The sequence below is a fragment of the Andrographis paniculata genome, unplaced genomic scaffold (assembly GCF_009805555.1).
Source record: "Andrographis paniculata isolate CXL003 unplaced genomic scaffold, ASM980555v1 Contig34END, whole genome shotgun sequence".
NCBI lineage: Eukaryota > Viridiplantae > Streptophyta > Magnoliopsida > Lamiales > Acanthaceae > Andrographis > Andrographis paniculata.
Window position 1 is genome coordinate 3,563,283 of NW_026137567.1, and position 21,617 is coordinate 3,584,899.

Sequence of the window (21,617 nt, forward strand, 5' to 3'; positions counted from 1 at the left end):
AGTGTCGATGACCAAATTAGGTAAAAATACGGTATGTGTATGTATTATATTTTTGTTATCATATTTACACACACCATTATTGCAATAGCACAACAACTACATAAACTCTATCTGTGTTACAACTTCATGTGTTTAATAACATTACATCACCGACAGATATATGAGAATTATTAATTTTTATTTCTTATTTTATAAATATTCAATTTTATTTCAGATAAAAATTATTCCAATAAAATAAAATACACAACAACGAACAATTTGACTTTATGGTCATATATTCTAACAACACTACCTTATATTAGTTATTCCATCGTGGAAGTTAATGTGTCAAGTTGGTATCACATTTAATATATTAGTAGAAATTCTTGGCATCAATTAAAGTTATAACCCAAAAAAAATAAAATAAAAATCATTTGATTAAAATTTATATTACCCAGTCCCGCTCTAAGATCTCATTTATTTTTTTGCATGTTGATATTTGAATATTAATTATTATATCAAAATATAGTACAAATTAAGAAAAAATTGTAAAAATACTTTCATTAGTGTCTTATAATACTAATAGAATTTCATTTATATAAAAAATTATACAAATATAAAGGTATTTTTAATGTTAGATATAATGACGCAAAATGTAAATATAATCCTTAATGACGGACAGAGGGATTAATAAATTAACACAATATTTCCACACTAATGAAAGTTAAGTCTAATAAAATTTCTTTGATACATATTGAAATCCTCGTGGAGGAATAGGTGTGTGTATATATATAGCAACATTTAATTTGTGAGACAAAATTGTGATCCAGATCTTATCATATCACATTTTACACATTAATAAATCAAAAGTCAACCAAAGCCCATGACGTGGCAGAGTATTTATTTCGAAATATAGGTTTGTTGTATATATATTTTAAAAATGATTCAATCATTTATTTCATTGTTAGGAATTAAAATTTTAAAAATGATTCAATCGTTTATTTCATTGTTAGGAATTAAAAGGCAAAATGACTCCGTAATTTATTTGTGGTTTGAAAAGTCTATATTATTATCTTATGATTTAAAAATTATATGAAATTCTTTAGTATTTTAAAAAATTAAACAAAATTCCTTTATTTAAGGATTTTTATATAATATTTTGAAAAACACAAAAGAGTGATCATGTTGGCACAACGGATGATTTATTTATTTATTTTTGTCGGTCTCATAAAAAATGAAACATTTTTATTCTTAATAAATTTATTCGTTTTAAACATACCTTACAAATATAAATTAATTTAATTAAATTTTTAACTTTTTTACACTTATAGCCCATTCAAAACTCTTTATTTATGTCTCTATTCCCGATAAATAAATATTTTTTTATCTGTATTTAAAACTTATTATTTTTTATAAAATTAATTTTAAGTTAATTATTAATAAATAAATATATTTTTTATTCATTTTTATTATATAAAATTTTATTAGTATTCATAGTGCATATATTTTAAAATATAATTCTAAAAATATTTAAAATACCAAGGACACTAATATAAAAAATAATATTATAATTTATTATTAATAACTTATTCATTTACACTTCCTAAAATACAGTGTCACTAACAAAAAAGGCTCATCGCTCACGCGACCGTATTTATTTAAATATGAAGAAGCCGCCTTATTAAAAAGATGAATAGGTGAATGTGATAAATTTAATGAGCACATGTGCATCGTGGCTATGGTGGCAATCGAGGAAAGCAATAATATAGCTATATATATAGATCTTAATTAGTTTACTTACAGAAATCTAGCCAATTTTTTCATAGCCATGAATTTGAATGAAGAATCTTCCCCAATACCATTTCTGAACACGAGTATAACTTCTCCAGAACCCTTCGAATCCAAATCGAAGGCCAAGGCAATTTTATTGACATGGAAAGATGTGTCGGTGATGGTGCCGGATCGCACGGTGGAGGGGGGCCGGCGCCACATCCTCCGGGGGCTCACCGGGTACGTAGCGCCGGGCGAAGTTGTGGCCGTCATGGGGCCGTCTGGCAGTGGGAAGTCCACTCTTCTTGATGCCTTAGCAGGTCAGGTGCGATCGATGGATTCATCGATCGCTAATTATATATATATATATTACATCATAAATAAATTATGTTTGTGATATTATTTGTTCGATCGTGAGCATTTAGTTTGATGAATTGAGGAAGTGTTTAACTAATTAGTTACTCTCTCCGTCTCATAAATTTAGAATATTTGATTTTGGCACAAAGATTAAGAAAATAAATATTTTATTAAAAAAATAATAATAAGTAAAAAAAAAGGTAATTGTGATATTTTTCAAATATGAGGAGAGATGAAATTAATAAATGAAGTAATATTTGGTGTAAATAAGTGTTGAATGAAAGATGATAATTATAATAATTAAATTGATTTGTTGATCTTACAAAAATTAATAATAGGGGTAAATTTAAGGACAGACTAAAAAAAAAAAATGAAAGTAAATTTGACGAACGGATAAAGTAATTAACTATGTTGGTTTGTGCAGGAAGATTAGATTCCAACACTAACACTAGACTGAAGGGAGACATCCTTGTTAATGGTCGAAAGGAGGCATTGGCCTTTGGCACTTCTGTAAGAAATATTTCCTCCGTCTCATATAATAGTTATGTTTTCGTTCGTCTCAAATATTATATTATTTTTTTTAAAAAAATAGTTATACAATTTAATCACATTATAAATTTTTTTATTTAAGTTAGACTAATTAATTATTTTAATCTTAATTTATATTTATTTGTATCATATAATTTTTAATATATCTTATTAAATAAAATTGCAAAATGTATTAGAAATATATAATGCTTATCGGGAATGATCAAATATTGAAGGCAAACATGTTAGAACTAGTAAATTACATATATACACATGTTGAACGATATTATCGATCCATTGAACACTAAATGATATATGTTAGACAATGTGAAAAACAAGTATATTTCTTTACCCAAGTTTTTTCTAAAAATAAAAATAAATAAATAAAAATTATTATTTGAATTTTAAGTTTCCCAAATATATATATATATTATATATATTTTTTCACAAAATATTTCATCAAAGGAATACAAAATCTAAATTAATATTTTCCAAATCAAACCCAAAGAAAACACACCCATGCGTTGTTTGTTAGGATTTTGAACTTTGAATACTAAAATTACGAATTTAAATAATTATTTGATATGATGTAAATATATGTTAATGTAATATTTTAAATATAAAATTAATTTTTATTGTAATAAAAAAATAAAAAATAAATATATAATTTGATATGTCAAATAAAAAATTCATAAATTGTAAAAAACTGTTAAAAAAAAAAAAAAAACATGTTAACCTCTACATACCTATATATAATATGCACATATATTTGATGTTGAACATGCTCTTGATTCATTAAGGTTCTAACATCAATTAAACCATTGATTTCGCATATAATTTGATGATTAAGAAAAGCACAAACCATCTCATGACAGGCTCCGGTTTGTGTTTCTAATTAAAGCTAAGTACCAAATATCTCTTCATGTAAATAAATCGATTTTCTTACCTAGGAATCCATATATATATATATATATATTATTTGAATGTCATAGGCCTATGTTACCCAAGATGATAACCTAATGAGCACATTAACGGTAAGAGAAGCCATGTACTACTCAGCTCAACTCCAACTTCCCGATTCAATGTCCAAAAAAGACAAGAAAGATAGAGCTGAAGCTACCATAAGAGATATGGGGCTACAAGACGCCGTCGACACAAGAATTGGCGGGTGGGGCGCAAAAGGGATTAGTGGGGGCGAAAAGAGAAGACTTAGTGTTGGCATAGAAATTCTAACAAGCCCAAAGCTCTTATTTCTCGATGAGCCGACTAGTGGTTTGGACAGTGCCGCTGCATTCCATGTCATGAATCATATAGTCAAACTTTCGAAGCATGACAATTTAAGTGTTGTTGCGTCAATTCACCAGCCTAGTAGTGAAGTATTCGAGCTTTTCAAAAATCTTTGCCTTCTATCCGGAGGAAGAACTCTCTATTTTGGCTCGACTATGGGAGCAAATGAGGTAATGATATACTTATATACCACATTCAAGGTTATTACAACATAGAATTATATTGTGCTTTTAACGCCAATTGATCTATAATTACAACATCGTTTATAGTTTTTTGCTTCAAATGGCTTTGTGTGCCCGACTATGAGGAATCCATCCGATCACTACCTCAGAACAATTAACAAAGACTTCGATATGGTGAGCTCTTTTATATATCTACCTAATGTCAATATATATGCATACAATATTGAAACCCTTGTATGATAACAAATACTGCTTGAATTACAGTGCTGATTGAGTTAAATTAGGACTGTACTGATTTGACTCGATCAATATATATATATATATAAAAGACAAACATCGCATATTTGACATCACATGGTAATATATTATACAATATAGGTTATAATTTTATATAAGATAATATATTATTGATTTCAGCATAGTAAATATATTTATATAATACGGTCTAATATATAATCTGCATAGCATATGATTCAATATGGTACAACATATTTTTTTGCTATATAAAAAATAATCCGTTGTCTGTGTGCTGACTTGACTATCCAGTCAGAATAATAACCGCGGCCAAACAAATACATATAGAAATTTGTAATTTATGTGGTATGTATGATTAATTACTATTTTTAATATATAACTTCTTATATATCATTATAATTTTTATGTTATTAATTACTATTGTCTCATACAAATATGAATGTAGGATGTTGAACAAGGAATTGTTGGTACTACAAGAAGTGCATCAGAAGCTACAGAAATTCTGATTAAGGCATATCAGACATCGGACACTTTTCGACAAGTGCAACACTATGTGAATATGATATCTTGTGAAAAGGTAAGCAACTCTTTATTCGAAAAGAAATACTATTATCTTAGAACTTACAAAACTTTTGCAAAATAGTTTGAAGTTACAGTAAAAAGCCAGTGATACATAATCTAATCATGTATAGATAAATTCATCAATTTTCATGTCCAGTAAAAGGTCGATTTTATATATATGTTATGTTAAATATGACATATGTTATGTGAATTTCCTTGTGTAGCTAAATATGCTATTTTACCTTGATACTTCATGTATATATATATATATATATATATAACATATGTTCACATATATATCAATGAATCATCGCTATGTAGAATGATGGATCACGGACGAAGAAGATAATACGACGAGCAGGATTCGTGACTCAATGTCTAGTTCTCACCCAACGATCATTTGTGAACATGTCTCGCGATCTTGGCTACTACTGGTTTCGATTCGGCATATATCTTGTCTTGAACTTGTGCATAGGAACACTCTTTTATGACATTGGTCATACCTACGGTTCGATCCAAGTATGACTTCAAATCTATATGCAATAATCACAAACTAATGCATGCTAATTAACTAATATATTAGCATCTTCATTAAAAAATAAATAAATAAATAAGAATGAATAACATATGTATGCATATATCATTTAATTTGGCAGGCTAGAGGTTCAGTGCTCACGTTTATTTCCGCTTTCATGACGGTATTGTCTGTTGGAGGTTTCCCTTCTTTCATAGAAGATATGAAGGTAAGTATCTTTTTCATTTAGAATGACCACTAAAGTTCCTATTACCATTTTCCTCTTCTTACTCTATCATTTTTTAGAACAATTTTGGTAGGAAAAGAATAAAAAGTTAAAGAATTGTAAATATTGGTCACATAATTGCAAGATAATTTAAAAAAAAAAAAAAAAAAAACAGGATTTAATATAATAGAGAATAAGTATATATTTTTTTTTATTTTTCAAATTTATGTTACTAAAGATCTTTAAGGATATATATATACACATATATCAGCATATATTTATACGTATATCAGTATATTTATAATATCATATATGTTATATTATAACTCAGCATATGTTATACTATGTATAAATATACGTTAGTTATGTGTATGTCATATGCTGATTCGGTCAAATCAGCACTATGCTGACTTGGCCGGATCAGCACAGGATCCACAGCCATATATATATATTTCAAAACAATTCAACATTTCCCAACCATTTGCATGTTTGACCAAATCAAATGGATTGTTTGAATGTTCATGTCTTTTGTGATATGAAGCATTTTCTTGATTAAGACCAATTTTCATTAGGATAACTCAAATTGAACTTGCTACTCATATGTATGCATATATATACAAGGAATGTTCCTTTTTTTATTTTTTATTTTTCTTAATTTCAGATATTTTCGGGCGAAAGGCTTAATGGACACTACAGTGTGGCATCATTTGTTGTAGCTAACTCTTTATCTTCCATCCCTTACCTTCTACTAGTATCTGCAATTCCGGCAACAATGGCTTATTACCTAGTGGGCTTACAAAGAAGCTTCGATCACTTTGTGTACTTCATATTGCTTCTCTTTTTGGACTTGATGTTGGTCGAGAGCCTCATGATGGCAGTGGCACCAATTGTGCCCGATTATCTTACAGGGATCATAACAGGTTCGGGGATTCAAGGTGTATTCTTGTTAAACGGGGGTTTCTTTCGCTTGCCTAATGATATTCCGAAGCCCGTATGGAAGTATCCCGTGTACCACATTTCTTACCACAAGTATGCCTTCCAAGGTTTCTACAAGAATGAATTTCAAGGTTTGATATTTCCTAATGAGCTTAAAGGGGGACAATCTGTCATCACCGGAGATGAGATAGTGAAAAATGTGTGGCAAATGGAGACGAGTTACTCTAAGTGGATCGATTTGGTTGTCATTCTTGCAATGCTTGTTGTCTATAGGCTTATGTTTTGGGGTGTTTTAATAGCTAGTGAGAAGTTTAAGCCCATGGTTAAGGGTTTTTTAACAAGAACAAAGGATTGATTTTAACAAGAACAAAGGATTGATACGAAGAAATCTATGCTCTAAGGAAAATGATTATGGAGGAGTTGTTAGGTTAGTTATACCCATGATTATTTATAAGTGTGTAATATATATATATATATACACGGTGCTGATTTTGGAAAATTATCATACATAATATATATAGAAACAATACTTTTTTTTTACTACACACAACATATGTTGTTTGTAGTAACAGCATGCGTTGGTTTGTTCATAATTACACTGTGTATTGTATAAGAGTATGTCATGTGCTAAACTGTTGTATATGTTGTGAATGTATTGTATTTATATTATATTAACGGATATTGTGTGTTTTATATGGTAATACCGTATGCTATCCGTTAACACATGGTGTACTATTCAGGTCGCCGTCTATAGGAGATTTCATGATGCACTATGTGTAATCTCTTTTAGAACTTAAGAATCAAATAACTTATATTATTGAGTAAATTGCACTACATTGTTTATTTGTATATTGGAACATTATTATTATTTTTTATGATCTAAAAGTTGTGTAAGATATACATGTATTTTGTGAAATTCTAAGCGGAACTTTCATTAATTAATTTGAATTACAACTAAAAAGAACGATTTTATTTAGTCAAATATGTCATTGTAATTGTAGTAGTCCAAATATTTAAGACATATATTTCATTAAATTCTAATTGGTGGGGCGGGGTTTTTACAAAATACAAATAGTTTTTTTCGATAAATTTTAAATAGTTTATTAAAATGATTAATTTTTAGTAAATCATAGGAATTATTATATAATTTATCTTATGTTATATGCATTTTTATGTTACTTTATTATATATATGAAAAATCGAAAAAGAAAAGGTTGTACACAACTAAAAATTGAAGCATAAAAAGGACACCAAGTAAAGAACTTAGGTGATAACACAAATAGTTTACTATCACAAGATAGTAAACCTCTATTTCACGATGAGATCACAACAAATTAGGAAAATTGGAAATGTATATAATACATGTACATATATTTATATATTTCTTCAATATATTCAATTACTCCTTCCGTCCCGTTGGAAGGGTGACGTTTGCTTTTTTTATGTAGATTTTTTAATATTAGTATTATATTGAATTGTAGTAAAAAAAGACAAAAATATTCCTATTATTAGTACGGTGTAATATAAAAGTAATGTCATTTATGTAATATATTATAATTAAGTTGAAATGGTATTTATTATATTAAATAGGTAATACAATTACTAAATTAGGAAATGGTAACCTTATTTTGAAACAGACAAAAATGAAAAATTGTTACATTTCAATGGGACGGAGGGAGTATTATCATTGATCACTATTTTTCTCTAAAATAATTTTCATCAGTTACTTTTTCGTTTTCATACTCCGGCCACATATGAACAAAATATAATATAGAGTTATCCAGTAAGGATTGGTCCAGTGGTGTGGAAATTCAAAGTGTGACCGTGTATTTATAACACTATCATAAAATTATTCAAATTTAAAATTTTTACTATTCTAATCTTATATAACTTCGAACAAACACACCTACTCTTCAACCCTAACAATTCATCTACAACATGAAAATATCAAATCAAACTTTTAATGAAATAAAAAATTTATATTTTGGTTTTTTGAATGTAATTGCATTTTGAAGATAAGTTTTGTTCTTTTTATCTGTGTTTTATTTTATTTTTTATCTTAATATTTTTCTATTTTTCATGTTTATTGAAACTTTCGGGTAAATCCTTATTATTTTCCTTCAGTCTTCGGTTCACAATCTCCCTCTGCCTCACAATTGTTCTGTTCTGTGCTTAGTGCTGACGTTTCAATGGAAGTGGTGGAATCCATGCATTTATTTCATTCCTGTACCATCTCCAGCCAAATACTCATTGTTCCTCTCTGCTCAGCTTAACTGTTAGCTTGATTCAACTGACTCACCGTCGCTACAATGTCCCTCGCACTTCGCTCCCTCTCCTCCATAACCATCAATTCTTCTACCCAATACAACATTCCGTCCTCGCCAAATCCCAATTTCATCTCGGCATCCCCTAATTTGCATTTTCCATCCCCAAATTCAAGGCCCCAGCTACTGAATCACAGGCTTTCCATATCACAAACTCATGTGTTCGCGGCTGCAAGTTTCGATTCCGTTTTAGATGAACCGGACGGAGACGCCTCTCGTGCTCGGGTTAACGGGAATGGCAGCAGCACAAGCTTCGATGCTTTTCTTTCCATTTTGGAATTCCTCAGCCTCGTGTCATCGGCTGCGGCTTCTGTTTACATCGCCGTTCGCTGTGGGATAAAAAAGGGCGGATCCTTGGGTTTGTTGGAAAGCAAGGTTTTGCTGTGGCAGTGCGCGGTTCTGGCCGGCGGATTGGTGGCCGGAGCTGTGATAAGACGGCGGCAGTGGAGAAGGATTTGTGGGGTTGAGCATTTGCGGTGGCCGGTTTCTTCTAGGGCTAGTTTGTTGGAGAAGGTGGAGAAATTAGAAAATGATTTGAACAGCTCCTCAGTGATTGTTCAGGCGATAGAAAGGCGTCTGGAGAAGCTAAGGATTCGGTTTCGAGTTAACCGGAAGGCTCTGAAGGAACCCATGGCTGAGGTATTGTGATGATCAATTCATATTTGAATGAGCAGTTCATCGTGATCTAATTGTTCAATTTCAATTGTACATGGGAGGATGGTTTAGATGCAAATGTTTTCCTGATAATTGAATGAATTTAGTTCTCAGAAATAGGCAAAAGAGTGTTTGTAGAAAGCATCATCCAGAAATGGTCGAAATGTTGGGTAATTGCAAAAGATTTAGGGCTTATATGTTAAGAGGACAGATTTTGGGTATGGTAATCACTTGGTGAATAAGAAGTTAAAGTTCAGCTGTACATCTGCAGGAATTCTTCTTTTCTGCATTGTATCTGCTTCACTTGTGAAATAAAATGCTCTATACTTTGTCTATGTCTGAACTTGTAGTTCTTGGATGAGATGAACCGTGTTTAAAGGAGATTTATTGAAAGAGTGAGGTGAGTGTATCATAAGTTCCGATTGAATATCTATTTGTTAGAAGATAACTGATTGTGTAACGTTGGATGCGTCGTGTTGCTGAAGTCGAATGTTAATGTTAGTTTCTAGGAAATTTCGTTCTTAGTCTGTTTAGAAATCTAAGAGCTCTTTATTCTTTGTTTACAGATGGAAAAATTGATCCAGAAAAATTCAGACGCCACCCAAGCATTGATAACACATGAAGGCATTTTGGAGAAGGAGCTCGGGGAAATTCAAAAGGTTATGTTGTCTATGCAGGTATAGATTTTTCGATTTCTAAACTTGGTAGGATGATGACTGATAATGGTGTTGGAAACTAGCACTTATCATAGCTTATGTCTTGAGATGATCGCTGCTCAAAAACAAAAACTTCCATTTGTTTCTTTCTAATTTTCTCGAACATCTTCCTTTTATGCACTAGGTAAGAATGAATTTGATTATTACTTTTGACAAGGAAAATATCAATCCCTTTCCTTTCTAATTGTTACAATTACAACAAAAAACCGTACAACCGAGTATGTGAAAGGCCTAATGATAAACACATTGTTCTCAAAATATGAAGGAACCAGTTAAAATATCGAACTTGTTTTTGGCTAGTTAAAATATGACTTGAGTTCGACTCCTTAATTATATTAAACTAAAGACTTTGGACGATTACATTCTATTAGTTCGGTTTTATTTGATTGTATATATGCACCCTTCCATGGGTTTCGAATGTTCCTTGTTTTTTAGGATGCCATAGTCGGATAGGGAATGCTATACAAAATGTGCTCTTTTGTGTCCCCAATTTATATATATATTTCGTTGTTTGGATTGAAGATTAATCTGTTTTGGACTGTGAGATGAGCTCAATTGTTTTTACTATTTTTCGGTCTTCAATTATGCAGTTTTCACCGACGAACTTCGGTTATGCATGAACATGGTGTTAATCAACTTCAATACCTCTCTTGATTATCTGTAGGAGCAACAGCAGAAACAACTCGAGCTCATTCTTGCAATAGGGAAAGCTGGGAAATTCATTGCAACCGAGCACAAAAAATGTCAAGAACAGAAACTGAAACTCTCCGGGACATCCAATCTCCAAGCAGATGGATTACAAAATCTAGAAATCGACCAAGTTAAAAGAACAGAGAGTTTGACATAGTTCAATGGTGGGAACAGATGTTTCTCTTCTTGATGCTAACTGCTGCCTGCAATGGAATTTTTTCACCCTTAATGACGATGGCAAAGGCTGATGGAGCCATTGCGTAGTTTGTCGCACAGTAAGTACTTTGTTACAATGTCTATATCGATTTCTATATTCTGTGCTGTGGAAGAGGCAGAAATCGAACGTTTTTCTTGCACAGTTGCTGCTTATAAGATGATAGACAAAACTATTTACTTTTTGCCGGATAATTGTTAAATTGAGTATCCTAATATATAGATTGAAGATAGTACAGTGAGCTAATGTCATCTGAATCGTGTCCTTCGTAACGTTCTTAGTAACATTGCATTTGTTGAAATCTCTAGTTACTCTGCATACATTTTTACCAAGTTCATTCGAACATGATCAATACTCAATACAGTCACCATGATTATGATATTTTAAGAAAGAATTTGGACTTTTAATCTAAAACCAATCGGTAATAGGTGTGTGCCGTTTTAAGATCTCACATTTTCTCGAACATGGGATATATTAAACAGTATACAAGCAAAAATAAATATTAGAAAGAAGCAAAACAAACTTACAACTCCTATTCCAAAACGAGAATCAAACCACAAATCTTTTCTCAAAAAAATAAAAAATAAAATGAAATAAAATCTAGCTAGCTTACTACAATGCAGCTAAAAACATCGAAGATCAAAAAAAAATAAACAGATGATCATCACTGGCTAGCCATATGTACATCAGCATCACTCTTGATCACCTCATGTCTTTTGCTCGTATTATTATTAGTATTACTCTTCCGTGAGAATATAGAGCTTGACGTCGACGACGACGACGATGCCGACGACGCCTTATGCTTCTTCGCCTTACTTCCGAACAAGAACGCTCGCAGAGGTATCCTCATTTTCGACGCGTTCTCTAGCTGCTCGCTAATGCCGAAATCCTCGCTAAGTTGCCGTATCGACTTGTCGATTTCCAGCCGCAGAATCTTGACATGATCCAAACATGTCTGAAGCTCCTCCCGAACCTTGTTGTTCTCTTGCTGCAGACTCACAATCTCTCCTTGCAGCTTCGCGGCCTGCAGGCTACTGAACTGAATCTCTTCCTCCTCGCCGTTCTCACCTAAAGCTTTTCCGAGCTCGTCTTGAACGCTTTGCAGCGACGCCGACCTGTTTTCGAGCTCGTCTTTTAGCGACACGTTCTGATCCAACCAGACCGATAGCTTGGTCTGAATTTCCCTCAGGTGGTTCCTGATCGCCCTAACGTCGGATTTTAAGTGCGACGACGAGCTCCCGTCGGGTTTCCTCTTCTCCTTAAGCTTCCACGCCTCGTTCTGCAGGTCGTCGACCTCAGTTTTGAACTTCCGGACTTGATGGTACGCCGTGCTGAACTTTAGCCAGAAGTCGAGGTTCTCTTCGAGTATGGCGTCAATGTCTGACCGGATTTTCAACTCGGATTTTGTGAGGGATGGGAGTTTCTCGAATGTTATTTCTTCGGTCATTTTGTCGTTGTCTGTTTCCAAGATCGATTCGATGTCTTCACCGTCTTGTAATGAGCTTTGCAGGTGTCGTCGAAGGATTTGGATTTCTTGATCGCGCTTGAGTATGGCTTTTCGGAGCTCCCGCATTCGGAGCGTCTCGTTGAATTGGGCGTCGGTTTCTTTCTTCTCCATTTCGTGGAGCTTCCGCTTTAGATCCTTGTAGTTTCGGAGGATCGCCGTGTATTCTTTTAGTAGGATCGTTTCGCGATCCTCGACTCCGCTTAAGAGTATCTGTTGCCAGCTCATGTCTTCGCTCCTCGCCGCGGCGGGTTTCTCAGATTCGACTTTCTCCGGGGGCGGGATCGGATGGATCGACGACGCCGTCTTTTTAGTCTCTTTTCGAAGTTGCTCTGTTTCGGGCTCTGTTTTTGGCTCCAGTTCTGTTTTCGATTCTGGCTCCAGTTCTGTTTTCGATTCTGGCTCCGGTAGTACTTCCGGTTTCGATTCTTCAATTTTCATCGAATCGATGTCGGAAGCTGTGACGAAGCTTTTCGCATCCTCGTCCACTTGAGCTACTACATCTTTGTTGTCGCCATCATCCTCGACCTTATCCTCGACTTTTTCCTCAGACTTGGCGACTTCCTCGAGGTTGTCTTGCGACTCGCTCTCCTCTGTCTCGTCTTCGAGCTTTACGCCACTAACCTGACCTGAGAGGTTTCCGAGGCTCGATCGAGCCTCGACCATGTCCTTCTGGATGTCGATATGCTGGCTTTCGACGTTTCGATTCAGGTCGTGAAGATTGCTTAGCTTCTCCTCCATCTCCTTCACCTTCATCCTCAAGGCGGCCGCGTCTTCGATCAATGTGCTCTTTTCGTCCTCCAGCCGATGTATCTGCGCGTGGAGTTCGTCGGCCTGCCTCGTCAGCATGTCGACGAGGGCGTTGTGCGTCGACACCGCCGTCTCGAGGCTTAGCACTTTGTTCACCAAATGGTCGATTTTTTCTACCATTTGGGAGACGGTTATGTTCACTGCCATGATCGCGGTTACGCTGTCGGCGCTGTCCTTATTAGGCTTTTCTGATGGTGGGGTTGATGCTTCGATTGCCTTTGTTTCTTGTACTATTAACTGAGTTACGTCTTTGCCGGAATTTTCGCCGGCGCCGGCGTCCGGATCGTCGTCGAGGTACTTGTCGCGGAGGGATTTGACTCGATTGCAGGCGGTTTCGATTCGGGTGTATTCTTGACGGGCTTCGGAGATTAACTTGTCTTGTTTATCTTGCAACATTGTTAAGGTTTCTTCGCAGGTTTTGAGGGCGGCCTCCGCCATTAATGTCCGGGCTTCGTCGTCTTCGATGACGGCGCCGACATTGAACTCGTCCTGGAGCTCCAGGACCCGGTGCTGCATATCCATGATCTGGTTCTCGATTTCCCAGTACTTTGTGACGCCATTTTCGTAGGAGCTTTTGATGAATTCCTTCACCGTTTGCAGGGCCAGGATCTCCTTCTGAAGCTTCTTGATTTCCTCCAAAGCTTCCTCCTTGCTCAGCCCTGATTTCGGTTGGTTTTCGCCTTCCGACGATCTCTTGCTCTTGAACGGCGACGGCGGCGGAAGCGCCGCCCTCGGCGACGCGGTGGCGGGGGGGATCGGAGTCGGTTTCCAGTCGGGGTGGGGCGGCGGAGCTTCGGGAATGGTGGGAACGGGGAAATTGGGTTTTCCGGCGCCGGCGGCGATGGCGGCGGCGGAAGGGGGGTTTTTGGGGAAGGGGAAGTCGTCGTCTTCTCCGATGCCGAACTGGACTTGCTCCGGGAAGACGGTGGCGATGGTGTGGTTGGCGTTCTGGAGGTCTTTGGACAAGAGGTCGTAACGGTCGGCCAATGCCCGGAAGGATTTGAAAGCTTCTTCGACGGAGGAGATGAGCTCCGGGCGGCGCTTGTAGTACATCTCGGCCCGCTTGGCGAAGGAGTCGCCGTCGTCATCGATGATTTTCAGGATTCTTTTGACCTTCTCCTCCATGTCTGTGAAATGGACAGGGAAATGAATCGTCATCAATTATATATAAATCCATGGAATGGAATTATGATACCTTGGAGGCATTGTTCGAGCCATTTGGATTGCTTGGTGCGGATGTGGCTGGCCCACCACCATGAATACGCATTGCTTGCAGCTCTCTGCAACATGATGATGATGATGATTGATCTATCTGTTTATCGATGGAAGGTAGAAAGTCTTCCTCCTCCTCCTCCGGTGACCTGCAGATTTCACATTTCATTCATTACTGATGAAAACAGAAGAAAGAGAAAGAGTTTGGACAGATGTAATTCTGTTTTCTTCTTTTGGTTTTGGGAATTTGTGAGTGAAGGAAGGAAGGAAGGAAGAATGGTGCGACGGTACGTGTGATGGGATTAGTGGAAACGAGGATTTATCGGCCCCCGTTCACCTACTGTTTGCACAACATACGCTCCAATAATACTAATTATTATTATTTTATTTTATTTCGAATTTTGTGTACTTTTAAAATTTGTCTCAAATTTCGGTTTCATAGACTATTTCTAAATTTTTAGACCGTCTTATTTAAGAGTATTTGACTTAAATATATTTAAAGGTCGAATAAATTTTAGAATTTTAATTTTTAAACTGTTAAAATTAGAAATATATTTGTTTTTTAAATATATTTAGTCTAAAAAAATAATTATTTTTTTTTTCAGGTTTTAAAAGTTTGTTTTTATTGTTTTTTAGGCTAAATATAAGAAAAATAAATATATTTTGCAATTTTAAAGATTTAGAAATTAAGATTCTAAAATTTATTTGCATGTTGAGCGCATTTAGATCAAATAGCGTTGAATAAGAATCGTCGAATGAGTTAAACGCTGAGTTTATGAAACAAATTTGAAACAGTTTTAAAAGTACTAGAATTTGAAGCAATTTCATAAAACTACATGTAAATTTTGTGCAATTTAGCCATTAATTATATGTTTTTTTATTATTAAATTTATACATAATTCTATAAATAATTTGGTTTATTTAGAATTTTATTATTTCTCTTTAGTAAAATTTATATTTTAATTTTATATTAAAATATTGTTAATTTCTACTTTTATTATGACATAGAGTAATAATAATAATAACAATAGAGGAATAGTATTTATGAACGTGAAGTGCACACCTTTCCAATTCTGCATGGAGCTGGCATCTATGCTTTTCCTCCATCACACGTTATTACATCATTACCATCGTCATTTTCAAATTATTATTATTATTACTATTATTATTATTATTATACATTTTAATTTTTTTTTAATTTTTAAATTTATAATTTTTTAAAAAAATTTAACTAAATTAATAATTATTTCTTTAATATATAATTATTTATATTATAAAATTATTATTTTTACTAACATCATATCCATAAAATATTTTAATTTAAAAATTAAAATAGTCACGCACGATAATATTAATAAGAAAACACACACAAGGCTCTTGTTTTGATTTATGTGGGTGCTATTATTAATTGTAAAAATTTGTTTTAAACTTAATTGTGTGTTTGTTTTATTATTTCAAATTAAAATTTTCACTATTCATTTTATACAATTTTCAATAAAAATATATTATTAGCTCTCAAAAAATATTATACTATTATCAAAATATTATTTAAATAAAAATTTGAATCAATTTCAAATCACAATTTAACAAATAGAAAGATATTTTTAGATTAAAATATATTGAACCAAATAGAAATATATTAAACAGCAATTTCAACCATTATAATGTTCTTAAAACTTGAATGATAACTAGTAATGCTATTAACAAATGTTGAAAGATCTAAGTTGTTGGATAGTAAAAAAAAAATCTAACATATCAGATTAATTTTGCAAATAAAAATATTAATTTTTTTATTAATATTAATTATGCTTTAATTTAATTATTTATAAACTTAAAGTAATTATTATAAATATAAAAAATATATCATTATGCATATTGTTTATATTTGATGTGAAAATCATTTTACACGCACACAAAATTCTTATTCCCTCAAAATTATTCAATCAAAAAAAAAAAAAAATTATAATTATGTAAAACTATAGATTGATTTGAAAAAGAATTTGTAATACTTAAAAATAATGAAAATAAGTATTACATTCAGAGAACTTCGCGAAGATAAATTTTTAAAATAATTTTATTTCGCATCGTATGTTGATTCTACCAGCAGCATATGAAAAAAACACAAAATAACATTTTCATTTTCGACGTTTCAATCTATCATTATTTGTGTTTTTGTGGAAAATTGAAAGTATTATTTGGAATATGATTATTTCAAAAATTCATAATGAATGTATTTACTTGTAAGATGTGTGGCAGGATTTCATTTAAGAATGTATTAATAAAAATAATTATTCTATAATAAAAATAAATTTAGATTTAAGATTAAAACAACTAATTGATTTAATTAAAATTAAAAAATTTAAAATGTGATTAAGTGTACAATTCATTTCCAAAAAAGAAAAGTGATAAAATAAATAAGACGAGCGAAAATAGAAAGATAGACCTTATAAGTGGGACTATGGAGTATTTACTTGTACGATGTATTATCTTAAAAACTTCTAATCTGCAAACATTCATAATATTTTTTTCTTATTTTTGTTATTTCAAATCTTTACCTATTTATTTAAAATAATTTTTTTCTTTAAAAAAATATATTACATTTAATTTATTTCATAAAAATTATAATCATATATTCTTTCCGTTTCACAAGAGATGAGCAATTGTGGCAGGAATACAATATTTTAGGTAGTGTAGATTAGTAAATTATTATATTAATTTATTATTTTTTATATAAATAGTATTGTTAGTATTTTAAATATTTTTAGTATTATATCTAAATAAAATATATAATATGAATATCAGTTTATGGATAATAAAATTTTATATAATACAAATAAATAAATAAATAAATTTATTTATTTATAATTACCTTTAAATTAATTTTATAAAAAATAAAAATTTTTAAATATAAATAAAAATATTTGTTTATTGGGGAGAGATATAGAAATAAAGGAGTTTTGAGTGAATCTTACGTATAAAAAGTTAAAAATTTAATTAAACTGATTTATATATGTTAAGTATGTTTAACATGAATAAATTTACTAAAAATAAAAATAAGTCATCTTTTATGAGACGAACAAATATAGAAAAAGAATCATCGTCGCGGAACGGAGGGAGTACTAAAATTTTAACTAAATAGAACGATAGTTTGACAAATCACATAACAAAGACCTATCTTCTCTTTCTCGGGTACTCCTACAAGTAACTGATGAAGAATATCGATTTGAGTGTCATGCTTAATCTCATCTAAGCCGTTGGATCGTAAAAGAAATCAACATACTAGATTAATTTTATTAATAAAAACATCAATTTGTCATTAATATTAATTATGATATTAATATTTTTACTTATAAACTTAAAGTAATTATTATAAATATGAAAAATATATTATTATATACATTATTTTCTATTTGATATGAAAAATCATTTCACATGCACATAAATTTCTTATTCCCTCAAAATTATTCAATCGAATAAGAAAATCAAAATAATTATAATTATACAATCTATAGATCGATTTGAAGAAAATTTTTACGTGCTTCAAAATAATGGGAATGAATATTACATTTACAGAACTTTAAACTCTAACAAGTTTTTACTTCAAAGACAAATTTTTAGACAATTTTATATGGCATCATATATTGATTCTACAAACATCATATTAAAAAACACAAAATAACATTTTTATTTTAGATGTCAATCTATCATTATTTATCTTTTTGGGGAAAATTGAAAGTATTATTTGAATATGACTATTTCAAAAATTCATGGTGTATTGTAGGATTTTATATCTATTTTTCTTTTTAAATTTAAAAACTTCTCAATTTGAAACAAAATAAATAAAGAAAATATAACAATAGATCGACATTATTTTTAAAAAATATTTATAGTCCCTGTGCCCGTAAGAAGAGTATCATTGACTTTCCATACATAGATTTTTTAATACTAGTATTATATTGATTTGTAGTAAAAACGACAAAAATAGTACCCCTAATAATATTATGTAATATGAAAGTAATAATATTTATACAATATATTGTAAATTGTAAGAGAATTTATTATATTAAAAAACAACACTCTTATTTTGGGAAACGAACATAAATAGAAAATAGTAACATTCTCTGTGGGACGGAACATTTAAATTGTACAACATATATTTTTTATATGAAACAACATTATGTTGTACTATAAAAAAATATGTGTTGCCTTGATTATATATGTTGATTAGGTTAAATCAACACGGTGTTGATTTGACCCAATTAACATTATAATTACTAACAAAAGAATTATATAAAAATAATAAGAGATGATCTTAAAAAAATGTATAAAATAGTTGATAAAAAATTGCATAATGTAAACTTTTTCATATGAATCTTTAAGCTTAGAGATAACAAATTCAAAAGCAAATAATTCATCTACAATATGTGTACGATGAGACAAATTAAAATAGAATTCTTACAATTGATGACGGTTTGTATGGGGTCTACCTTTTACCGCATCATTGTTTCTTTTCTTCCAAATAAGTAGCCTCATTTAGTATGTCAGTTGCTTTCTTATACATGTCAAGCGCAAAGGCCACGACCTTCATGTAAAATATTGTGTACTATTCCGTGTAGATGCATTTATCTTACATTGCATCACGGATAAAGCATCAAGCTGATCACATGAGGTACCAAGGCTACAATTGTACAACATGCATGAATAGTTAGAGAAATCATAGTACCCACATCTATGAATTGAGAATAACAATTAATAATAGTTATAAAATCTTTGTAACGGAATGTCAAGTCACTTGTTGAATCCAATATCTCTCATTTGTTTACCCCATTCTTGACAACTCGTTGGATCTTTCTTTGTCTTTGTAATCTTGCATCACCAAAAATTGTTAAATAGCATTGATCATCTATATGTAAGTATGCATCACTTATAGTGAAAGTGGTTGTGGTAGCGTGAAGGGTACTTTTTCATGCTTTGGAATTCCTAACATCAAACAAAATAGAACTTCAGGTTTATTTTGCAAAGCTTATAGTTTAGTAAGATGATCTTTGAATGTCAATCACTTCTTTAGTATGTACTACAAACACTATGAAGTAAGATTAAAAACCATTATAGCCTTTTTAGTAAAGAAATTCTTCTACAAATGAAAATTCATTATGCGACGAATATTTCTTTCTCATATCATATCTAGCTACAATAATCTAGTGCTTCAGCTATATATAAAGCAACTCGTAATCGCATAGTTCACTCCAGAATTTTATTCTCCCAGTGCAATAAATGTTTAGCGAGAATATTTTTTAGGCATAAATTTACAACGAGCAGCCATTCATCTTCATCGCAATAATACCCTATCAAATTCATCAGTTGCTCATGTCTTAGCTTCCCTACTTCCTTCGCTTCCTCTGCAAACTATGTAGGATCAGACGACACTATTTTAGTGAATTTCTTCACAATGATTCAGTGGTTGTCTTAAAGACAAAATTGTTAGTCTTCTCCCTGTTGTAAGACATGATGATATTTTCCGAACTGAAATTGTATGTCGTTGCCTTAATCTCCACTACTAAGTACTCCGCAAATCTTCCGCTGATTGGTCTGTTGACGGAAGAGAAGCAGCGGTGCCTCTGCTCCCATCTGTCTACTTAGTGAATAAATCATTGTTAGTCTCATTAAATATAAAATGTCCTAAGTTGATGTGGCTATAAAAATCAATTGATTTTTCAAGTTTAAGAGTGTTTGAATGAATTGTATTTTTTCATTTAATAAATGATAAATTTGAAACTATAATAGAAATATATATTGTTACCTTTGACGGTGTTACTCTTAGTTTTAAACAAATATTATTCATAATATTATATTTAATGAACATGAAATGATTTGTTTGAATAAAATTTTGTCTTATTTCTACTTATAAAATTGATAAGCTTTAAATAAAGTAGATTTTGATACATTTTTTTTTAAAAGTGATTGGAAATGATTTTTCTAAAAATTTGGTACTTTTCAAATGAGTTTTACAACTACCTAAACCATCTCTAAATCTAAAATTAAAAATAAATGTTGTTATTCTATTTTAAATTATAATAGAAGTGTTGGTTTTCACTTGATTTAATCAAACTGTTGTATAAATTGCCGGGAAAAAAAATTGTATTTTTTTTTATAGAACTTCGAGCCGAAATAGCTAGGCAAAACCTAGAGCTTTTTTTTACCGTAATATATATGAATGACATTGTTAATCAATTCAAATGTTACAATATTAGATAAATAGGTAAATATTTAAGTGCTCAAGTTTATATAAAATTTTTGAATTATGCATAGATTTTAAACATGCATATAGAAAGTGATAATGATAAAGATTCATCTAAATTGTTTTGAAGTAGCAACATATATTGAAAAAATGATTATGCATTTTAATATGAAAGATTTCAAAATATTTGTATACCATTACCATCATATTATTCCTTAAGTAAAAATAAATCATCTAAAACTATGGGTGCTTTCCAAATATATAAAAATTAATGTAGTAGTTTATGTTATGTACTTAATTATTATTACTAGGTCTAATATTGCTTATAATGTGAATTTTTTAAACTGGTTTATACCTAATTTTGATTTAAAATATTTATATACTTTAAGTTGCTATTGAAATTCTGTGTAGAAAACATCATTAGTGAAGGGTTAAAAAGCACTATGGTTAAAAAATGTGTTGAATTAAATTGATTTATTTGTTGGTGATGTTATTGTATATTCTAATAGTCATTTTAGAATATAATATTTTCAAAGACCTTGTTTTGATGACAAAACCAAATACACAAATGTTATGTTTCATTTTATTTGTGTTTTTCATTGTAAAAACTCTTGTTAAAATATCGGGAATTCTTTTTATTTTTTTATTTTTTTTGATTTA

General features: G+C 31.4%; 3 protein-coding genes and 1 pseudogene across 4 annotated transcripts; 2 read left to right on the plus strand and 2 right to left on the minus strand.

The window, feature by feature from the left end:
* The first annotated feature begins 1,695 nt into the window (after nucleotides 1-1,695).
* On the plus strand, nucleotides 1,696-7,421 carry LOC127248686 (ABC transporter G family member 1-like). The gene is made up of 8 exons (XM_051271154.1): nucleotides 1,696-2,069; nucleotides 2,531-2,616; nucleotides 3,627-4,091; nucleotides 4,191-4,277; nucleotides 4,804-4,935; nucleotides 5,241-5,438; nucleotides 5,576-5,662; nucleotides 6,321-7,421. Exons 1-8 carry the CDS (start codon nucleotides 1,808-1,810, stop codon nucleotides 6,948-6,950), a joined length of 1,947 nt encoding a protein of 648 aa, XP_051127111.1. The 5' UTR covers nucleotides 1,696-1,807; the 3' UTR covers nucleotides 6,951-7,421.
* Nucleotides 7,422-8,738: 1,317 nt separating this feature from the next.
* Nucleotides 8,739-11,482, plus strand: LOC127248703 (uncharacterized). Of its 2 annotated transcripts, none has more exons than XM_051271189.1 (3): nucleotides 8,739-9,558; nucleotides 10,140-10,250; nucleotides 10,954-11,482. In XM_051271189.1, the coding sequence occupies exons 1-3, from the start codon at nucleotides 8,905-8,907 to the stop codon at nucleotides 11,134-11,136; spliced, it is 948 nt and encodes a 315-aa protein (XP_051127146.1). In that variant the 5' UTR covers nucleotides 8,739-8,904; the 3' UTR covers nucleotides 11,137-11,482. The 2 variants fall into 2 exon arrangements, with proteins under 2 accessions (XP_051127146.1, XP_051127147.1); XM_051271190.1 differs by having other exon boundaries at nucleotides 10,880-11,020.
* A 218-nt stretch (nucleotides 11,483-11,700) lies between these two features.
* Nucleotides 11,701-15,000, minus strand: LOC127248472 (kinase-interacting protein 1-like). The gene is made up of 2 exons (XM_051270824.1): nucleotides 14,703-15,000; nucleotides 11,701-14,634 (listed from the first exon to the last, which is right to left on the minus strand). The coding sequence occupies exons 1-2, from the start codon at nucleotides 14,794-14,796 to the stop codon at nucleotides 11,858-11,860; spliced, it is 2,871 nt and encodes a 956-aa protein (XP_051126781.1). The 5' UTR covers nucleotides 14,797-15,000; the 3' UTR covers nucleotides 11,701-11,857.
* A 4,217-nt stretch (nucleotides 15,001-19,217) lies between these two features.
* On the minus strand, nucleotides 19,218-20,347 carry LOC127248503 (serine/threonine-protein kinase BSK1-like; annotated as a pseudogene).
* Nucleotides 20,348-21,617: the final 1,270 nt, after the last annotated feature.